The sequence below is a fragment of the Ursus maritimus genome, unplaced genomic scaffold (genome assembly GCF_017311325.1).
Source record: "Ursus maritimus isolate PB19 unplaced genomic scaffold, ASM1731132v1 scaffold_3, whole genome shotgun sequence".
Taxonomy (NCBI): Eukaryota; Metazoa; Chordata; class Mammalia; order Carnivora; family Ursidae; genus Ursus; species Ursus maritimus.
The window spans coordinates 46,247,541-46,262,204 of record NW_024425563.1 but is presented as its reverse complement, the minus strand read 5'-3'; the positions used below and the strand labels follow the sequence as shown (position 1 = coordinate 46,262,204).

Here is a 14,664-nt window from a genome sequence, read left to right as displayed (position 1 = left end):
TATAAAAGGCAGCCACTGAGTCAAAGAGATGCAAGGAAGTGGTATCTGCAATAAAATAATTCTATAAATGTGCAGTCACTTACTTCTTCATTTAATAAGAATTTTCAAAGGCTCGCCCTAGCAGAACTGTAATGAATATATGATTTAGATATTAATAGGAAAAACGCTGGCAGGGAAATGGCTAAGATTTCTCTCTGGGGCTTGTTTAGCTTTTTAACCACCACAGTTTCACATATCACCTAGCGCTTAGGTCTGCTTTTCCTCATTTTAGAAGTTATATCCACAGGTGGAAAATGGGAGAGTGAAATCAAACACCAAATCTTTTCCTTGCTTTTATTAAAACTGCTGAAGATCTACTTTTCTGAGGTATCATCCTTATTTGTGAGATGTCCTTGCATCGTTTCCCAGCGTACTGTTGGTTTAGAATACAATTTCTTTGTGGTTTTTTTTACTAACTACATTATCTCTGATATATTCAGAGTTCATACTTTTTAGTGGCAACATGACAAAGAGTATGAATATTTTTTTTCCTTCTTGACTTCATAGCATCATGCCCTTCCTGGATCATCTCTCCTTCCAACCTGGTAGACTTAATTTGAAGTTTATTTACCAAACCAAACCTAAAGCAGATGAATACTTAAATTCTGAAACCATCAGAGCTAAATAAACCACGGAGTGACAGGATGAAAGTTTTGAAAGAAGCCTGTTTTATTCTAAGCGATTAAGCCAGGTATAATTTTAGTTAATTATCCCAATGACGATCCTGAAATAAAGGTGGATTTTAAGATCCATGACACTAGCAGAGTTATACGATCATTTTCAGTGGACATCCTGAAGCCCAGATGTGAACCTGGGCATTAAAACTATTTCTAGGGGCATCTGGTGGCTCAGTTAGTTGAGCGGCTGACTGTTGATTTCAGCTCCGTTGGGGATCACGGGGTCCTGGGATCGAGCCTTGCATCGGGCTCTGCACTCAGCTGGGAGTCTACTTGGGGATTCTCTGTCTGCCGCTGTCCCCCGCCACCCCCGCTAGCATTCTCTCTCTCTCCGAAATAAATCTTTTTTTTAATAAAAAGTATTTCTATCTTGGCAAAATAAAGCTCGAAGTTTACGTTATTGACCCATGGCACTATGTGACAGGTCTCTTTCTGCCCATCCCTACCTCTCCTTAAGTTTGGGGAGCATTTGGGGATCCCAACTGGCCATATAAGGCCCTAAAATTCAGTGGATAAATATCAGGTTTTGTTTTTTGATTTTTTTTCTTTTCGTTTTAGTTTGTTACTAATTCAGAGACTTAAAATCAGAAATCCTTGACCCCCTAGAGCAAGTCAGTAGTCATTGATACTGCAAGGACACCTCTGGTTGAAGGCACCCGGGCTCGCCCCAGTGACCGTTTGGACCATTCAGAAGCCTGTGTTGACCATCTCACCTGATCAGTTATCTTTGGGGAAGAGAAAGAAAAAAGAAATTACATTTCGGGCAATACCTTGGGGAGGCCGCTGATGGCAATTACCCTGTATTCGAAAGGAAATACGAATCCGGATTTTGCCCTGTTTTCATATAGACGGCCTCTTACTTGTGGTCAACTCAGCAACACTACATTTTGATGTTATCACATTCTCTTCTGGAACAAAACCCAACAGCCGTTCTTAATGAAAACCTTTCTCCAAAGAATGCTCCAGCCTTCCCCACCCCCACCCAGCTGAATTTCAAATAATGTTTAATTCGGCTTGGCTTTCAGAGTCTGTAAAACATAAGCAATCGGCCGCGCTGAAGATGGAGAAGAAATGTTTTTACAGTTCCACAAATGTTTCTAATTGGCAAGAGCGAGTTGTTAATGGGAGATAAATTGCCTGCGGTGGGTGTGGGTGGGTGTGTCATGTGCGTGTGTGCTCACGCAGGCGCACATGCAGGCACCCAGGTGGCGGTAATGACGGTGCGCGGGTACCTGGGCTTCCCGAAGAACCTCCCGGTGCAGAAGTGCCCGGAGCTGGAGATCCAAGCGCGGGGCGTGGCGGAGCCCTGGTGGGGGAGCAGAGGATGGGACAAGGTTGATAGCCGGTTTCTGACCAGGGCTCAGATGCTGGGCAGCGGGCCCACCACTCTCCCATCGGGAACAGTGAACAAGGATCTTGTAAAATACACAGACCGAAGGAAAATGACCCTTATTGACTGAAACCAGCTGTGTCAGGCTTCTCGCTGTCTCTCCTGATTTGCTCTCTCAAATAAATGGATGTGGTAGAGGATGAGAGAAAGTAAACAGAATCATTTTTTTCTCTCTTGCAGCCACACCTCAGTAAGAGCCCTAGTTTTTATAGCTGAAAAATATATGTTTATTTGCTCATTAATTTTCCTCTCTCTCCCTTGCCTTTTCTTGGCATTGCGTAGAATGTTATTTAAAACAAGACACAGTTCAGCTTCAAAAAGAAAAATCATTCTGCAAAATACAGCTTGGACTCATTTAATGCTCATTCATCATCCCTGAAAGAGTGGGGTACAAATATCTATATTTGGTATAATGATTTACAGTGCAGTGATTCGCGTTGGCACCAGGATACAGGGAAGCAGTAGGCTCTTGAGGACTTTGAGAAGTCCCCAGTAATCATTTACTGGCGCTGCTTTCCTTCATAGGTGACACAGGCTGGTGCTCAGATGGTAGACTCAACCCCAAGGCCTAAGGTTCTCTAAGGGGTGCTTGGAAGTCTTCATTTCCTCGCCGAAGTGTTTTCTCCCCAGTGCTGAAAAAGCTTTGGTTTTATGTGTCCCCCATTTCCTTCAGGTAGTGCAAATAAGGATGTGCCTAACACAGTGCCTGGCACATGGTAGAAGCCCCGTCAATATTTGTTGAGGGAATAAATAGTTAAATGGAATGTTATAAGCCTTACTAGTGTTATTGTCTTGGCGTGAAATATGCAAGAATAGACTTGAGGCAATCAAATAATTTCCCTTAACAGGACAAGCTAATTATTTGAGATGAAGATCTGCTGCATAGTATTTATTTGTCAGGCTCCATTTGCTCCTAATTAAAGGTGGGAAGGTTGTTTGTAGCGTTGAAGGGATAACATAGTGACCCACTACTGAACAGCTTTTCAATTTTCCATGCCACTTTTCCAGGAAAAATGTATCAAGAGAAAGTTAAGGCACATTCCTTTTGTTTCTTTACATTTTATTTTTTCTGTTATCATTTTTGAGAGGACAGACCGGGTGCGGAGTGGGAAGCTCTTTTGACAGTACTTCTGCCACCTGTCTGCCTACGTGACTTCTGTAGTCTTTTCTGCTGACTTTGGTTGACTGATGAAATCATCCTTCCAGACAAATAGCACCTGCAGTGATCCAAGATGCAAATGCTGCATCCTCATGAGCCTCACAAGTTTTCCTTCCTCCCTTCCTTCCTCCCTCCCTCCCTCCCTCCCTTCCATCCTTCCTTCCTTCCTTCCTTCCTTCCTTCCTTCCTTCCTTCCTTCCTTCCTTCTTTCCTTCCTCTCTCCCTCTCTTTCTTTTTCTTTCTTTCATCTGTACATTCATTCCAAAAATATGAATTTAGTGCCTACTATGTACCAGACTCTGTGCTAAAGCTGTGACTTTAACACTGAGCAAAATCCAGCGTGGCTCCTGCTCTCATGAAGTTTACACTCTGGGATGCTTGATGGATAGGAACCGAAAAATCATATTAAAAATCATAACTACAAACCGAATTAAAAAGAGGAATATGCTGGGGCGCCTGGGTGGCTCAGTCTAAGCTTCGGCCTTCGGCTCAGGGCGTGATCCCGGCATTCTGGGATCGAGCCCCACATCAGGCTCCGCCACTGGAAGCCTGCTTCTTCCTCTCCCACTCCCCCTGCTTGTGTTCCCTCTCTCGCTGGCTGTCTCTCTCTCTGTCAAATGAAATAGATAAATCTTTAAAAAAAAAAAAAGAGGAATTTGCAATATGTGCCCTCCTTACTACCCAACACCAGCCTATCCCATTCCCCCACCCCCCTCCCCTCTGAAGCCCTCAGTTTGTTTCCCAGAGTCCATAGTCTTTCATGGTTCATTCCTCCTTCTGTTTACCCCCCTTTCTTCTTCCCTTTCTTCTCCTACCGATCTTCCTACTTCTTATGTTCCATAAATGAGTGAAACCATATAATAATTGTCTTTCTCTGCTTGACTTATTTTGCTTAGCATACGGGGTGTTATATGCAAGTAATGAATCATCGAACTTTACATCAAAAACTAGGAATGTACTGTATGGTGACCAACATAATATAAAAAAAAATTATTAAAAAAAAAAAGAGGAATACGGCCCTACTGGGACTATGCAATAACAGTAATTGATTTTGACCAGGAGACCGGGAGAATTTTACTAAGGAGGAGCCAAGAGCTAAGAGTTATAAGATGTCTGAAGAGGGGCGCCTGGGTGCCTAAGTTGGTTAAGCGTGCCACTCTTGGTTTTGGCTAAAGTCGTGATCTCATGGGGCGTGGGATGGAGCCCTCCATGAGGCTCCAGGCTGAGCAGGTGGGGAATTTGCTTGAAGATTCTCTCCCTCTGCTCCTCACCCCACTCACGTGCACTCTCTCGCTTTCTCCTTCTAGAAAATAAATATGAATAAGTCTTGTAAAAAATAAAAATAAAATGTCTGAAGAAAGGGAAAGAGCATTTCAGGCAAGAAGACTATCAAATGTAAAGGCCTATGGAGCCTGCATGGGAAGAGCAGGGGCTGATGGGAAGGCAGGGCCACACCACCCAGTGTCTATGCATACGCCATGTTGTCCTCTGAACATCAGAAAGACAAAGGGTTAGGAGGAAGTAGGGACAGGAAAAAGGGACGCATGTACTTTATCAGATGGGGGGGACGTTGGGAGGGGGATACCTTAAGCATCCATTCTTCACAAATGTAACAGGGGAGGTGATCATGGTAAGCCCAGGATCCTATGCTACAGTGGAGCTTCCTGGAAATTCTTACATTCACTCTCCTGTTTGCCAAGTTTCAGAAAGAGTATATCTGGATCTTCACTGTGTGCTGAGTAACCGTGCGCTGTACCATGCAGCAACGACATCTTGTCATTTTATCATAGACCTATCTCTTCTTTCTCCCTTTCTTTTGATGATGAGGAGGTGGCATAACGTAGTTTATACCTGTTTTTGGCAAATGTGTGTGGTACGCCTTCAGGCACCTTCTTTCTTGGTCTAGAGAACAGGCTGTGGAGGTAGCGTGTCTCTACCCCTCTCCCGTGGTGCGGGAGCTTGGGCAGGCGGCTTAGTCTCTCGCTCAGCCTTGCAGGATTGTTCTAAGGATTAGGTGAGACTGAGGAGTGGCTTGCACTGAGAGCCGAAGTAATGCCAGCCATTGTTATTGGCTATTTTTACGCATACTGAAAGGTGTCAAAAATACATTGCTAAGGAGAACAAAGGCAAGTCACTTGGGCCTGGGGCTTAGGGGGAAAGGGTAGGCAGGTGGCTTTTTAGTCTTTCACCTCCTATTCTTGTAGGAGTTGATTTTTTTTTAACTATATAGCTGTATGTTTTTGTAATAATGAAACTACAAAGAATAGTTGAGAAAGTTTATCAATACTACCCAGTTTCTAAAAAAGAAAACAAAACCAAAGAACAGTGATTTCAGTATAATCTTTTTCATAATTTTCTTCACCCTTAAGTTTGGAGATGTCATCTAGAAGCTTTTCTTAGGATAAAGAAACATGTATCTGAAGTCTGGCAATTCATTTTTTATTAATTAATTAATTAATTAATTAATTAACTATTTTACTTCTTTTGCTTCTGTTATATTCAAATAAGAACCCTGAAGTTCCATGCTATTATCCCACCGTGATGAAATTATCCTACTTGTTCCTTCACTTCCGCATATGCATATAGAAAGTTGTCTGGAATGCCATTCACCCACCAAATATAAATAGTGCATTTGGTCATTGGTTGCTGACTTTACTGTACTTTCAAGCATTGCTTAAATTTTTTATATTGAACGTTTTTATAAAAATAATGAAGTCATTTCTAAAAAGTGGAGTTGAGGAGTATGAGTTCATTTTTCTGTTTAGGAATAAACACAATACCCAGCATCTAATCTTTCAGAGATTCTGGAAGCTTACTTTCTTCAGGATTACTATGATGAAGGTCAGTAGCTGATACTCATGAAAGAGGAAGCAAGTAGGCTTAGGATTCACTGAATCTGGATGTAGGAAATGTTTTCAACGATTATCTAATATTAAGATAAAGTCTGTCACATACTTCCCTCCCTTTTATTTTATTTTTCTTTTACAAGTGGAGGTTCTTGGGGCGCCTGGGTAGCTCAGTCGGTTAAGCGTCTGCCTTCGGCTCAGGTCACAATCCCAGGGTCCTGGGATCGAGTCCTGCTTTGGGCTCCCTGCTCAGTGGGGAGCCTGCCCGATCATGTTCTCTCTATCTCACTATCTCTGCCTCTCTCTCTCACACACATAAATAAATAAAATCTTTAAAAAGAAACCAAGTGGAGGTTCTTTGTGTTTAAAGATTTTGCTAAATTCAGTTGGTATTTATCAATAACTTACTCTACCCAGTCAGGAATCATTAATATCGTACAGGGCTGGAGCCTGTTTGCTTTGACCCTCATTTAAATACAGCTCTTCCTTTCCGCAGTGATGGCACACCACTATCATTAATCAGATAAGAATACACATCAGGAGAGAACTTTGAGTCCCCTAGCAAATACTTCATGGAGCCAGTGTGAGCTTGCCAACCAGACTATCATGACTGCAGAAGATACGTTTCCAGGGAATAACTGTATTATACAGTACTTAGCACATTGTGCCCCTCAGGATATGATGATAATTGCCTGTGTACAAGAAAAGGCAATTTTGAAGAAACTGTGACTAAGCTGATTACCAACTGATTCTTTAAATCAGGGCCAGCAAACCATGGCCCATGGGCCAAATCTGGCCCCCTGCCTAATTTTGCACAGCGCATGAGCTAAAAATGGTTTTTACATTTTTAAATGATGAAAAATCAAAAGTAGAATAGCATTTCATGTCATGTGAAAATTACAGAGAATTCAAACTTCCTGTCCCTGAATAAAGTTGTGTTCGAACACAGCATGCCCATTCATTTACGTATCGTCTACAGCTGCTTTTGCACTGAAAGAGCAGAATTCCGTAGTTGTGACAGAGAGCATAAGGCGTGCAGTGGTAAAAACATTTACTATCTGACTTTCTAGAAAAGGTTTGCTGGTCCCTGCTTTAGATTCAGGTACAAGTTACTTGCGTGCACGTCTGTGTGCTTGTTAATGGATAATGCTTTTGTGTTAGAAATATGCCCGGTGTTACCGCAATCAAAGAAACTGCAGAATGCAATCCTCCAGGGGCGCCTGGGTGGCGCAGTCGTTAAGCGTCTGCCTTCGGCTCAGGGCGTGATCCCGGCGTTATGGGATCGAGCCCCACATCAGGCTCCTCCGCTAGGAGCCTGCTTCTTCCTCTCCCACTCCCCCTGCTTGTGTTCCCTCTCTCACTGCTGTCTCTATCTCTGTCAGATAAATAAATAAAATCTTTAAAAAAAAAATGCAATCCTCCAGATCTTTTCATGTCCCTCACTTCCTTCCCAAAATCAGAAGAAAGTTCTCGTGTGAGAAAAATTGGGCTATCAGAAGGGACTATGAGAAATATCATGGGGGTGCCTGGGTGGCTCAGTCGGTTAAGTGTCTGCCTTTGGCTCAGGTCATGATCCCAGGGTCCTGGAATCGAACCCCACATCCGGCTCCCTGCTCGGCGGGAAGTCTGCTTCTCCCTCTCCCTCTGCCTGCTGCTCTGCCTGTGTGCCCTCTTTCTTTCTCTCTCTCTCTCTCTCTGTCAAATAAATAAAAGCTTAAAAAAAAGAAAGAAAGAAATATTATGGTAACAAATGGAGAAGACCTACCTACTGCCTCCAAAAGTTATACATTATGAATCTAATTTGAAGCCCTAAAATAACATCAGTACTATTCCTGTATTCTGAAATTTGAAGTTATTTCCTCTTTGTATGTATTCAAGAAGTCCTTTGAGAGGAAGGAATCTTTATTCTTGTGACCCTTTCAGAACACAGTGCTGAATCAGATGAGCCCTTTGTTTAGTGACATTATCGCCCTGAATGGTTTTCTTTGGTTTATACTTACATTCAGCTGCCAATAGGATGTGATGAATAATCGATAGTTGGAAGTTAGTAGACTGTCTAAATCTTGACAGGGTATCCTGCTCATGCGTGACAGTTGAATTAACATTTTCAGCTGACTTGACCCTCCTACCTACTAAAATATGTGTGAAAATTTGAAATTAATATAAAAGTCATACCGCCAACCAATAAACAATTATTAGCAGTAGTACCATAACATAGAATTGAAAATGAGAGTCCTTTTGATTCAAAATCCCTCTTCTGTACCCGACTGACCTCAGTTGTCCCTGTTTTGTTCTGTTTCAGAGGTTGAAGGCCGCGTTGACTCACCACCCTGCTGCCATGTCAAATGGGACTATGAGCACCATGGGACACATGATGGAAATGATGGGCTCCCGGCAGGACCAGACGCCGCACCATCACATGCACTCACACCCGCATCAGCACCAGACACTGCCAGCCCATCACCCGTACCCACACCAGCACCAGCACCCAGCACACCACCCTCACCCGCAGCCCCACCACCAGCAGAGCCACCCGCATCATCACTCCCACTCCCACCTCCACGCGCACCCTGCACATCACCAGACCTCGCCACACCCGCCCCTGCACTCCGGCAACCAAGCACAGGTAGACCCTTTTATGATCTCTTTCCCCCTTGTTGTTATCAGTGCGAGCTCTAAGACAGGGCCCATCGGCAGCAACCTGGTTTGATGAGCGTGGGTGGTCTTTCTGACCCTCGGGGAGCTCTGTTCTTTCTTAGGAGATCACGGCCACTGGTGAGACCCTCCCAAATCCTAGGTTCTAGAAATTATATGGTAAATATCAGGTCTAGTCTCTGGGGGCAAATGTAAACTTCAAGTTCTCCAAAATCTGGATTTTTTTACAGTGTGTTACAAAGGTAACTCTAAAAAAGTAATGCTGATGGGAGGATTAGGAAGAATGGAAGCATCTGAAGAAAGATGTGAATAAAGAACGAGAAAACTAAGTTAATCCTAGCCATGGTCTTACCTGCAGTGCTTTGTAATATAGAGACTCAATTTTGGTACCTGTAAAATGGAAGTTACATACAGTGGACAGTCTTCTGAATAACACTAAATGCTAAAATCTAAACAATAACAGTTCCAGGCGGACAAAGAAGCTCGGGAAGGGATGATGGGGCATAAGGTGCTGTGTCAGTGAGGAAGAGAGGTGACTCATGCCACCTAGTGTGAAATGCGTTGGAGGAAGCAGTCAGAGAGCCAAGCTCTGTAGATGATTGGTTCTAGAGAAAGGCCAAATCCCAGGGGTGGAGAGTCACCAGAAGTGGCTAGAAAGAAAGCCAGCATTTAGACGCAACTGAAAGAGGGTTGGGGGACCAGGCAGACGTTATGTCACCCAGCCCAAGAAGAGAGGCGGGTCCGTGTACTCGAGTAAGTTTTAGTAAGTGGATGAAGGGCATGTCTAGGAGCAAGGCTAGCCCTAGACACTTTGGATCTTCAAGCAGGGTGACCTTTGTCAGGCCCCTCCACCCACTCCACACTGCCAGGTTCTGACCGGTTGGGTCAGAGTGGTGTTGGGAGCTTGGAATCGCCAAATAACACTTATTCACCATCTCCTCCATCGCCTGCCTCCGGACCTCACCCTAGGCAGTTTGGGAGCCTTAGAACCCTCACCTCTAACACATACCAAACTTGGACGGCCATCCACAAAATGGGTCATTCACAAGCAACTCTCTGATCTGTTCAATAGATAAGCTTATTCATTAGGTCAGCTTACTTTTGCAAAGGTCATTAGAGGAATTCTATATAGCAAGTAAGAGTGCAGGCTTTGGAGTGAAAAGTCTGTCATTCTTTTCCCACCTTACTTGCTAGGTAACTATGGTCAGTCAGCTAAACTCCCTAAGCCTCAGTCGTCCCACCTGCAAAATGGGATAGTAATAGACAAAACTCATCAACTTTTGGGAGTATTAAGAGAATGGCTGTAAAACCCTTGGCACGGGTATCAGTACATGTTAGCCCTGACTAATTCCAAACTGAAGTTATAGGATAGACGTTTAGCAAGTAATTCAGCAATAAAATGCCGTCCAGAACACCTTTAGTCAAATGCCGCAGTAGGACATGGAGGCAGTTAGAGGGGACCAAGAAAACTAGAAGTGCAAAGATAGGCAAATTCACATGTGAACTTATTAGTTTTAAGGAAAAGCATAGCATCGAGCTTTGGTTGCCTTGTCAGCAAGTTACTTCACAGACAAGTTTAACCGTTAGTTGAATGTAAAAGCTATTCATTAGCTAATTACCAATTAGCCAATTGCCCTCTATTTCAAGTGGCCAATTGTATATGCAATTAGTTAATTGCTATTATAATTAGCTGCACAAACAGTTGCTTTTTAATCACATACTAAAGAAAAAGAGTACAGGTTGCTCTTGTTAAAATTTGAACAAGATCATTCAGACCGTACTCAAAATCCCACTCTTAAATTGTATGAACTTGGCTGGTTACTGAGATCTTGTCATATTGCTTAAGCGTATGATGATTAGAGCATTAGGAACAGAAGTTTATTAAGGCCTTCCTGACTATGAGATTCTAATTTGACTTGGAACACATTAGTCTTTATAAAATAACATTCATTATTTTTTATCAAAAGCTTCAGAGCATCTATGCCAACAGGATTCTATTTTAAAAATAAAATAAGTAACAATAATTACCAGGGACATAAATTCTGGTCTTAGAGTTGCATTTACACTTTTCCTGGCTTCTTAGGATTCTCCTGCATGTAAGGATGTGATTTCAGAGTCCTGGTGTCACTCCTCAGTCACCAGGAATTTCTCTTATCCAAACTACACTTTGAACCTTGAACCTGGAGTGAGCCTGAAACCACCACATAACTTACCCCCTTGGGAAAAGGCACAGGAGAAGTGTCAGAGATAAAGATTGGTTGAAGTTGGGGTGGGGGAATACAGTATCAAATGTGAGGTCTTGGCAATGGAGATTCAAACCCAGTTTTGCCTATTTGAGAATCTTGTCCAGGGCTGATGATTAGACATCACAGATTCTCAAAAAGAAATGATACAGGCAAAAATAACCAAGTTCAAGTTCACAGGTTCCTTCCTAATGCTTTGCTTTGAGGTAGTTAGCTCAGCAGCTAGCATCTGAAATGACAAGTGCTAAACCTTTGCCAGTAACAAGGATTACATCTTCACCAGCCACTCTGTCGAGTAAAAGCTTCGACATTTAGTTTATTTTGTTATTTCTCTGTGATTGGGAGGAAAGGAAACACCAATAAGCAGTTTTAGAAAATGTCTCTGGTTTAAATAAAATTACCAAGATGCAATCCAACTTCAGTCCTGAGCCTCATTCTTCTACAGTGAGTCACATTAGCTTTGATAGAGTTTAGGATTAAAATATATCACTTTCAGTCGGCTGACGTCAACCAGTAGCCGTTATTAGTGCAATTACAGTCATTCTGATTGATTTCAATCATAGAATTGGAATGTGGTAGGAAAGGTTGCCGCACTTTCTTTTAAACACTTTTTTTTTTTGCCTGTTATTTCTGTAGGTTAAATGTCTCTTGTAAAACAACTTTATAGATATTACAGCCATAAGCCTGAGTGACTGAGAAATGAGAAGAGGGGAAAAATCCTTTATTGAGAGTGAAGAAAGGGGGAAGGAGTACAGGGCATTAGGGAAAGCATTAGGTGTCCAGACACATAAAGAGTCAGTCGTGGAAATTTCACTCAGTGCTGTGTGTCTGCCTCATGAAGGGAAATAAAGCTGTATGGGCAGGAGTCTCCAAAACTCTAGACACTGCTGAGCCCCTTGCAGCTCTTAGAAGGAATCTATAACTGTAGTAAAACCTTTTAATAAAGTGCTTTGCTACTCCTAGGGTTTCCTTACAATGTAAGTAGCGGGGGATTCCCAGCCATCTCTCCCTGTAGCACAGACAAGGTGTATTACAGGTCTCGGGGCTGCTCTGGGCATCCATGGCATGGGCCCCGTTTCTAGCCACCTGGAAAGGCCTGTCTCCGGCAGTGCTCCAAGGAGCAGGTGGACCCATCTGGAATTCGCAGGTCCAGCTAGGCCCTTTGCATTAAGAACTCTGAAACGGTAAAAATAGGATTTTAGCTGCTTTCTGGGCTTCAAAGGGTTCTTTTGGTAGGAGTCACAGTGGTGATGATGTCCCAGAGGTATGTTCTAGGAACACGGTTTTAACACCAGGAGAGTGAAAGCTCACAACCTTCCCAGAAGGAGTTTTCTGCAGATGACAGAAGACTCATCAATATTGTGACAATAGACCTGATCTCTCTGTTTTCACCTGTAGCCCTGCATTAGCAGTTTAAATTTTTATAAATGCACCTTAAATACAACATGTTGGACATCTGAAGGAGAAAAAAAATGTTTCCTCCGCCATGATTCAGCCAAATGCCTGTCAGGGAAAAATCTATTTGACTCTGTTTCACAAGTCGTTTGTACGTCTTGCCAAAATATTACAGAAGATAGTTCGGCAATGTTTTTTCTTTTCATGAGCATGATTTCATTGTTGACTTCGTTCTTAGAAAACAAGTTCGATCTGCTTACTAAAGCAATCAACTCTCTGTGCTTTGCGTTCCAAAACCAGCTTGGGTTTCCTCTCTCACCCAGCATGTTCCTTCTCTGTCCCCAACACCCTCCTCTCTCTCGTGCCCAGCAGGTCTCACCAGCAACGCAACAGATGCAGCCAACCCAGACAATACAGCCGCCCCAGCCCACAGGGGGGCGCCGGCGAAGGGTGGTGGACGAGGATCCCGATGAGAGGCGGAGGAAATTTCTGGAACGGAACCGGGCAGCTGCCACCCGCTGCAGACAGAAGAGGAAGGTCTGGGTGATGTCACTGGAAAAGAAAGCAGAAGAACTCACCCAGACAAACATGCAGCTTCAGGTGCAGGCCACTGTCTCTTTCCTCGGGACTCAAAGGCCCTGTGTACGGTTGGCATTTCCTGCCCCCGGCAGGCACTTGTTGACCTAAGCAGTAATACAGCACATTAGCCCACAGAGCAACAGCAGGCTTACTCCCCAAGCTTCATTCACTCCCGGACACTGTATAAAACAAATTAAGCATTCAGTTTTAAATCAGCCTGCCTACAAAGTTCTGAGGAGGGAGAACCTGCCCAACTGAGTTACAGGCTTTGGTCAGACGGAGGTTCACACTGCAATGAGCTGTGTTTAACCTCCCTGGCCCTCAGTTTCCTCATCTATAAAATGGGAATGATAACCTCATAGAGTTGTTGGGAGTAATAAGTGAACTAATGTCTACAAAGCAGTTTTCCCGATACCTGGCACGTAATAAATCTTCAGCCCAACGGTACTTCTTTACATTCACGGGGGAGCGGGGGTTGCTTTGACTTCCGCTAGATTACCTCTGTTTTTGTTTACTGGGGGAAAGCAACTTCTATAGTTGTTATTTTGTTCTATAAGAAAAGACACGTCCCCATCTCGTTTTCAAACTCAACAAGATTTGAATCTTGCAGGATTTTTCCCTTTCATGGATGGCTCGATGGGGGACATTTTTCTAACAAGACCCCTTCTAGGAGCATTTGAGAGAAGGGGAGGAAAGTCTAGTATCAGGGCCTCTCCAGCAGACTTCACGCTGTACAAATGATGTGTTCCTCACACGAAAAGGCGTGCCCTCTCCGCCAGCAGAGAAAGAGCACTAAACAGATTACGTGACAAGAGTACAGGGAGAGCAGTAAGAGTTGGGGATTCTAGCCCGGTGCTTCTAGGAGCAGAGAGAAAGGCTGAAGAGTGGAGGGAAGGGGGGAAGGATTGTCCCAAATGGGGAGGATCTTCATTTTAGTAGTTTGTAGGTCACCTTCCCCTTCCCCCATCTGGTTCTCTGTGTGTCCTTAGAAAGGAACAGTAGGGGTGCCAAACCCCCAAAGCTTTTGCATATTCAGTGCATTCAAAGGAAATGGCCTTGGGGCAGCCAATGTATAAATTGAAAATATATAAAGAAAGTTTGAGTTATACATGGACTGCATATGGCTGTTCACATTTTCCCCTAAATGTATCATCCTTTCTGTGATAGACATGAGAAAGAAAATGGGAAACATATCTAGCAGATGTGGGGGAGGTAGTAAGTCCTCAGTGGCTTCTATGTGCATGACGGTGGGGGCTGTGTCTTGTCTTACTGCCCTCTCCCCCTGCTCCCTACCCCCGGTTTCTAGCATAGCGTTGAGCTTACCTGCTGAGTCCCTGAGTGTCTACGCTCAATATCTGCTTGTTGAATAAATGAATGAGTTCCCCATCTCTAGAGTGTCCAAGCACTGGCTGCCTGACCACTTGGCAAGAGTGTGATTGAAGGGAGTCAAGCCACAGTGGGATGGCTGGTCTCTAATACCTCGAAAGTTGTAGCAACTTGAAAATCTGTAGTTCTAGAATCCCCACAGCCACAGTGGTATGTGAGAAGCTTTTAGGTAGAGGATGGTAAGCACTTTTAACATTCAGAGTAATCATATTTTTATTTTTATGTGTATTGAAAAATGTAATTAGAACATCAGGCCTTCAGTTTCACTCTTGGTAAGGATGAGGCTAAAATATTA

The 14,664-nt window shown here is 43.5% G+C and overlaps 1 protein-coding gene across 7 annotated transcripts in view; it reads left to right on the top strand.

Annotated features, from left to right (window-relative positions):
* The window catches only part of LOC103658932 (cyclic AMP-responsive element-binding protein 5), a 131,145-nt gene that overhangs the window by 102,893 nt on the left and 13,588 nt on the right, over window positions 1-14,664 (top strand). For 6 of the 7 annotated variants that reach the window (XM_040644139.1, XM_040644138.1, XM_040644137.1 and 3 more), the window contains exons 4-5: window positions 8,414-8,737; window positions 12,774-13,004. In XM_040644139.1, coding sequence (XP_040500073.1) covers window positions 8,414-8,737; window positions 12,774-13,004 — 555 coding nt within the window. The remainder of the gene's footprint in view (window positions 1-8,413; window positions 8,738-12,773; window positions 13,005-14,664) is intronic. The other variant, XM_040644140.1, reaches the window with a different exon arrangement.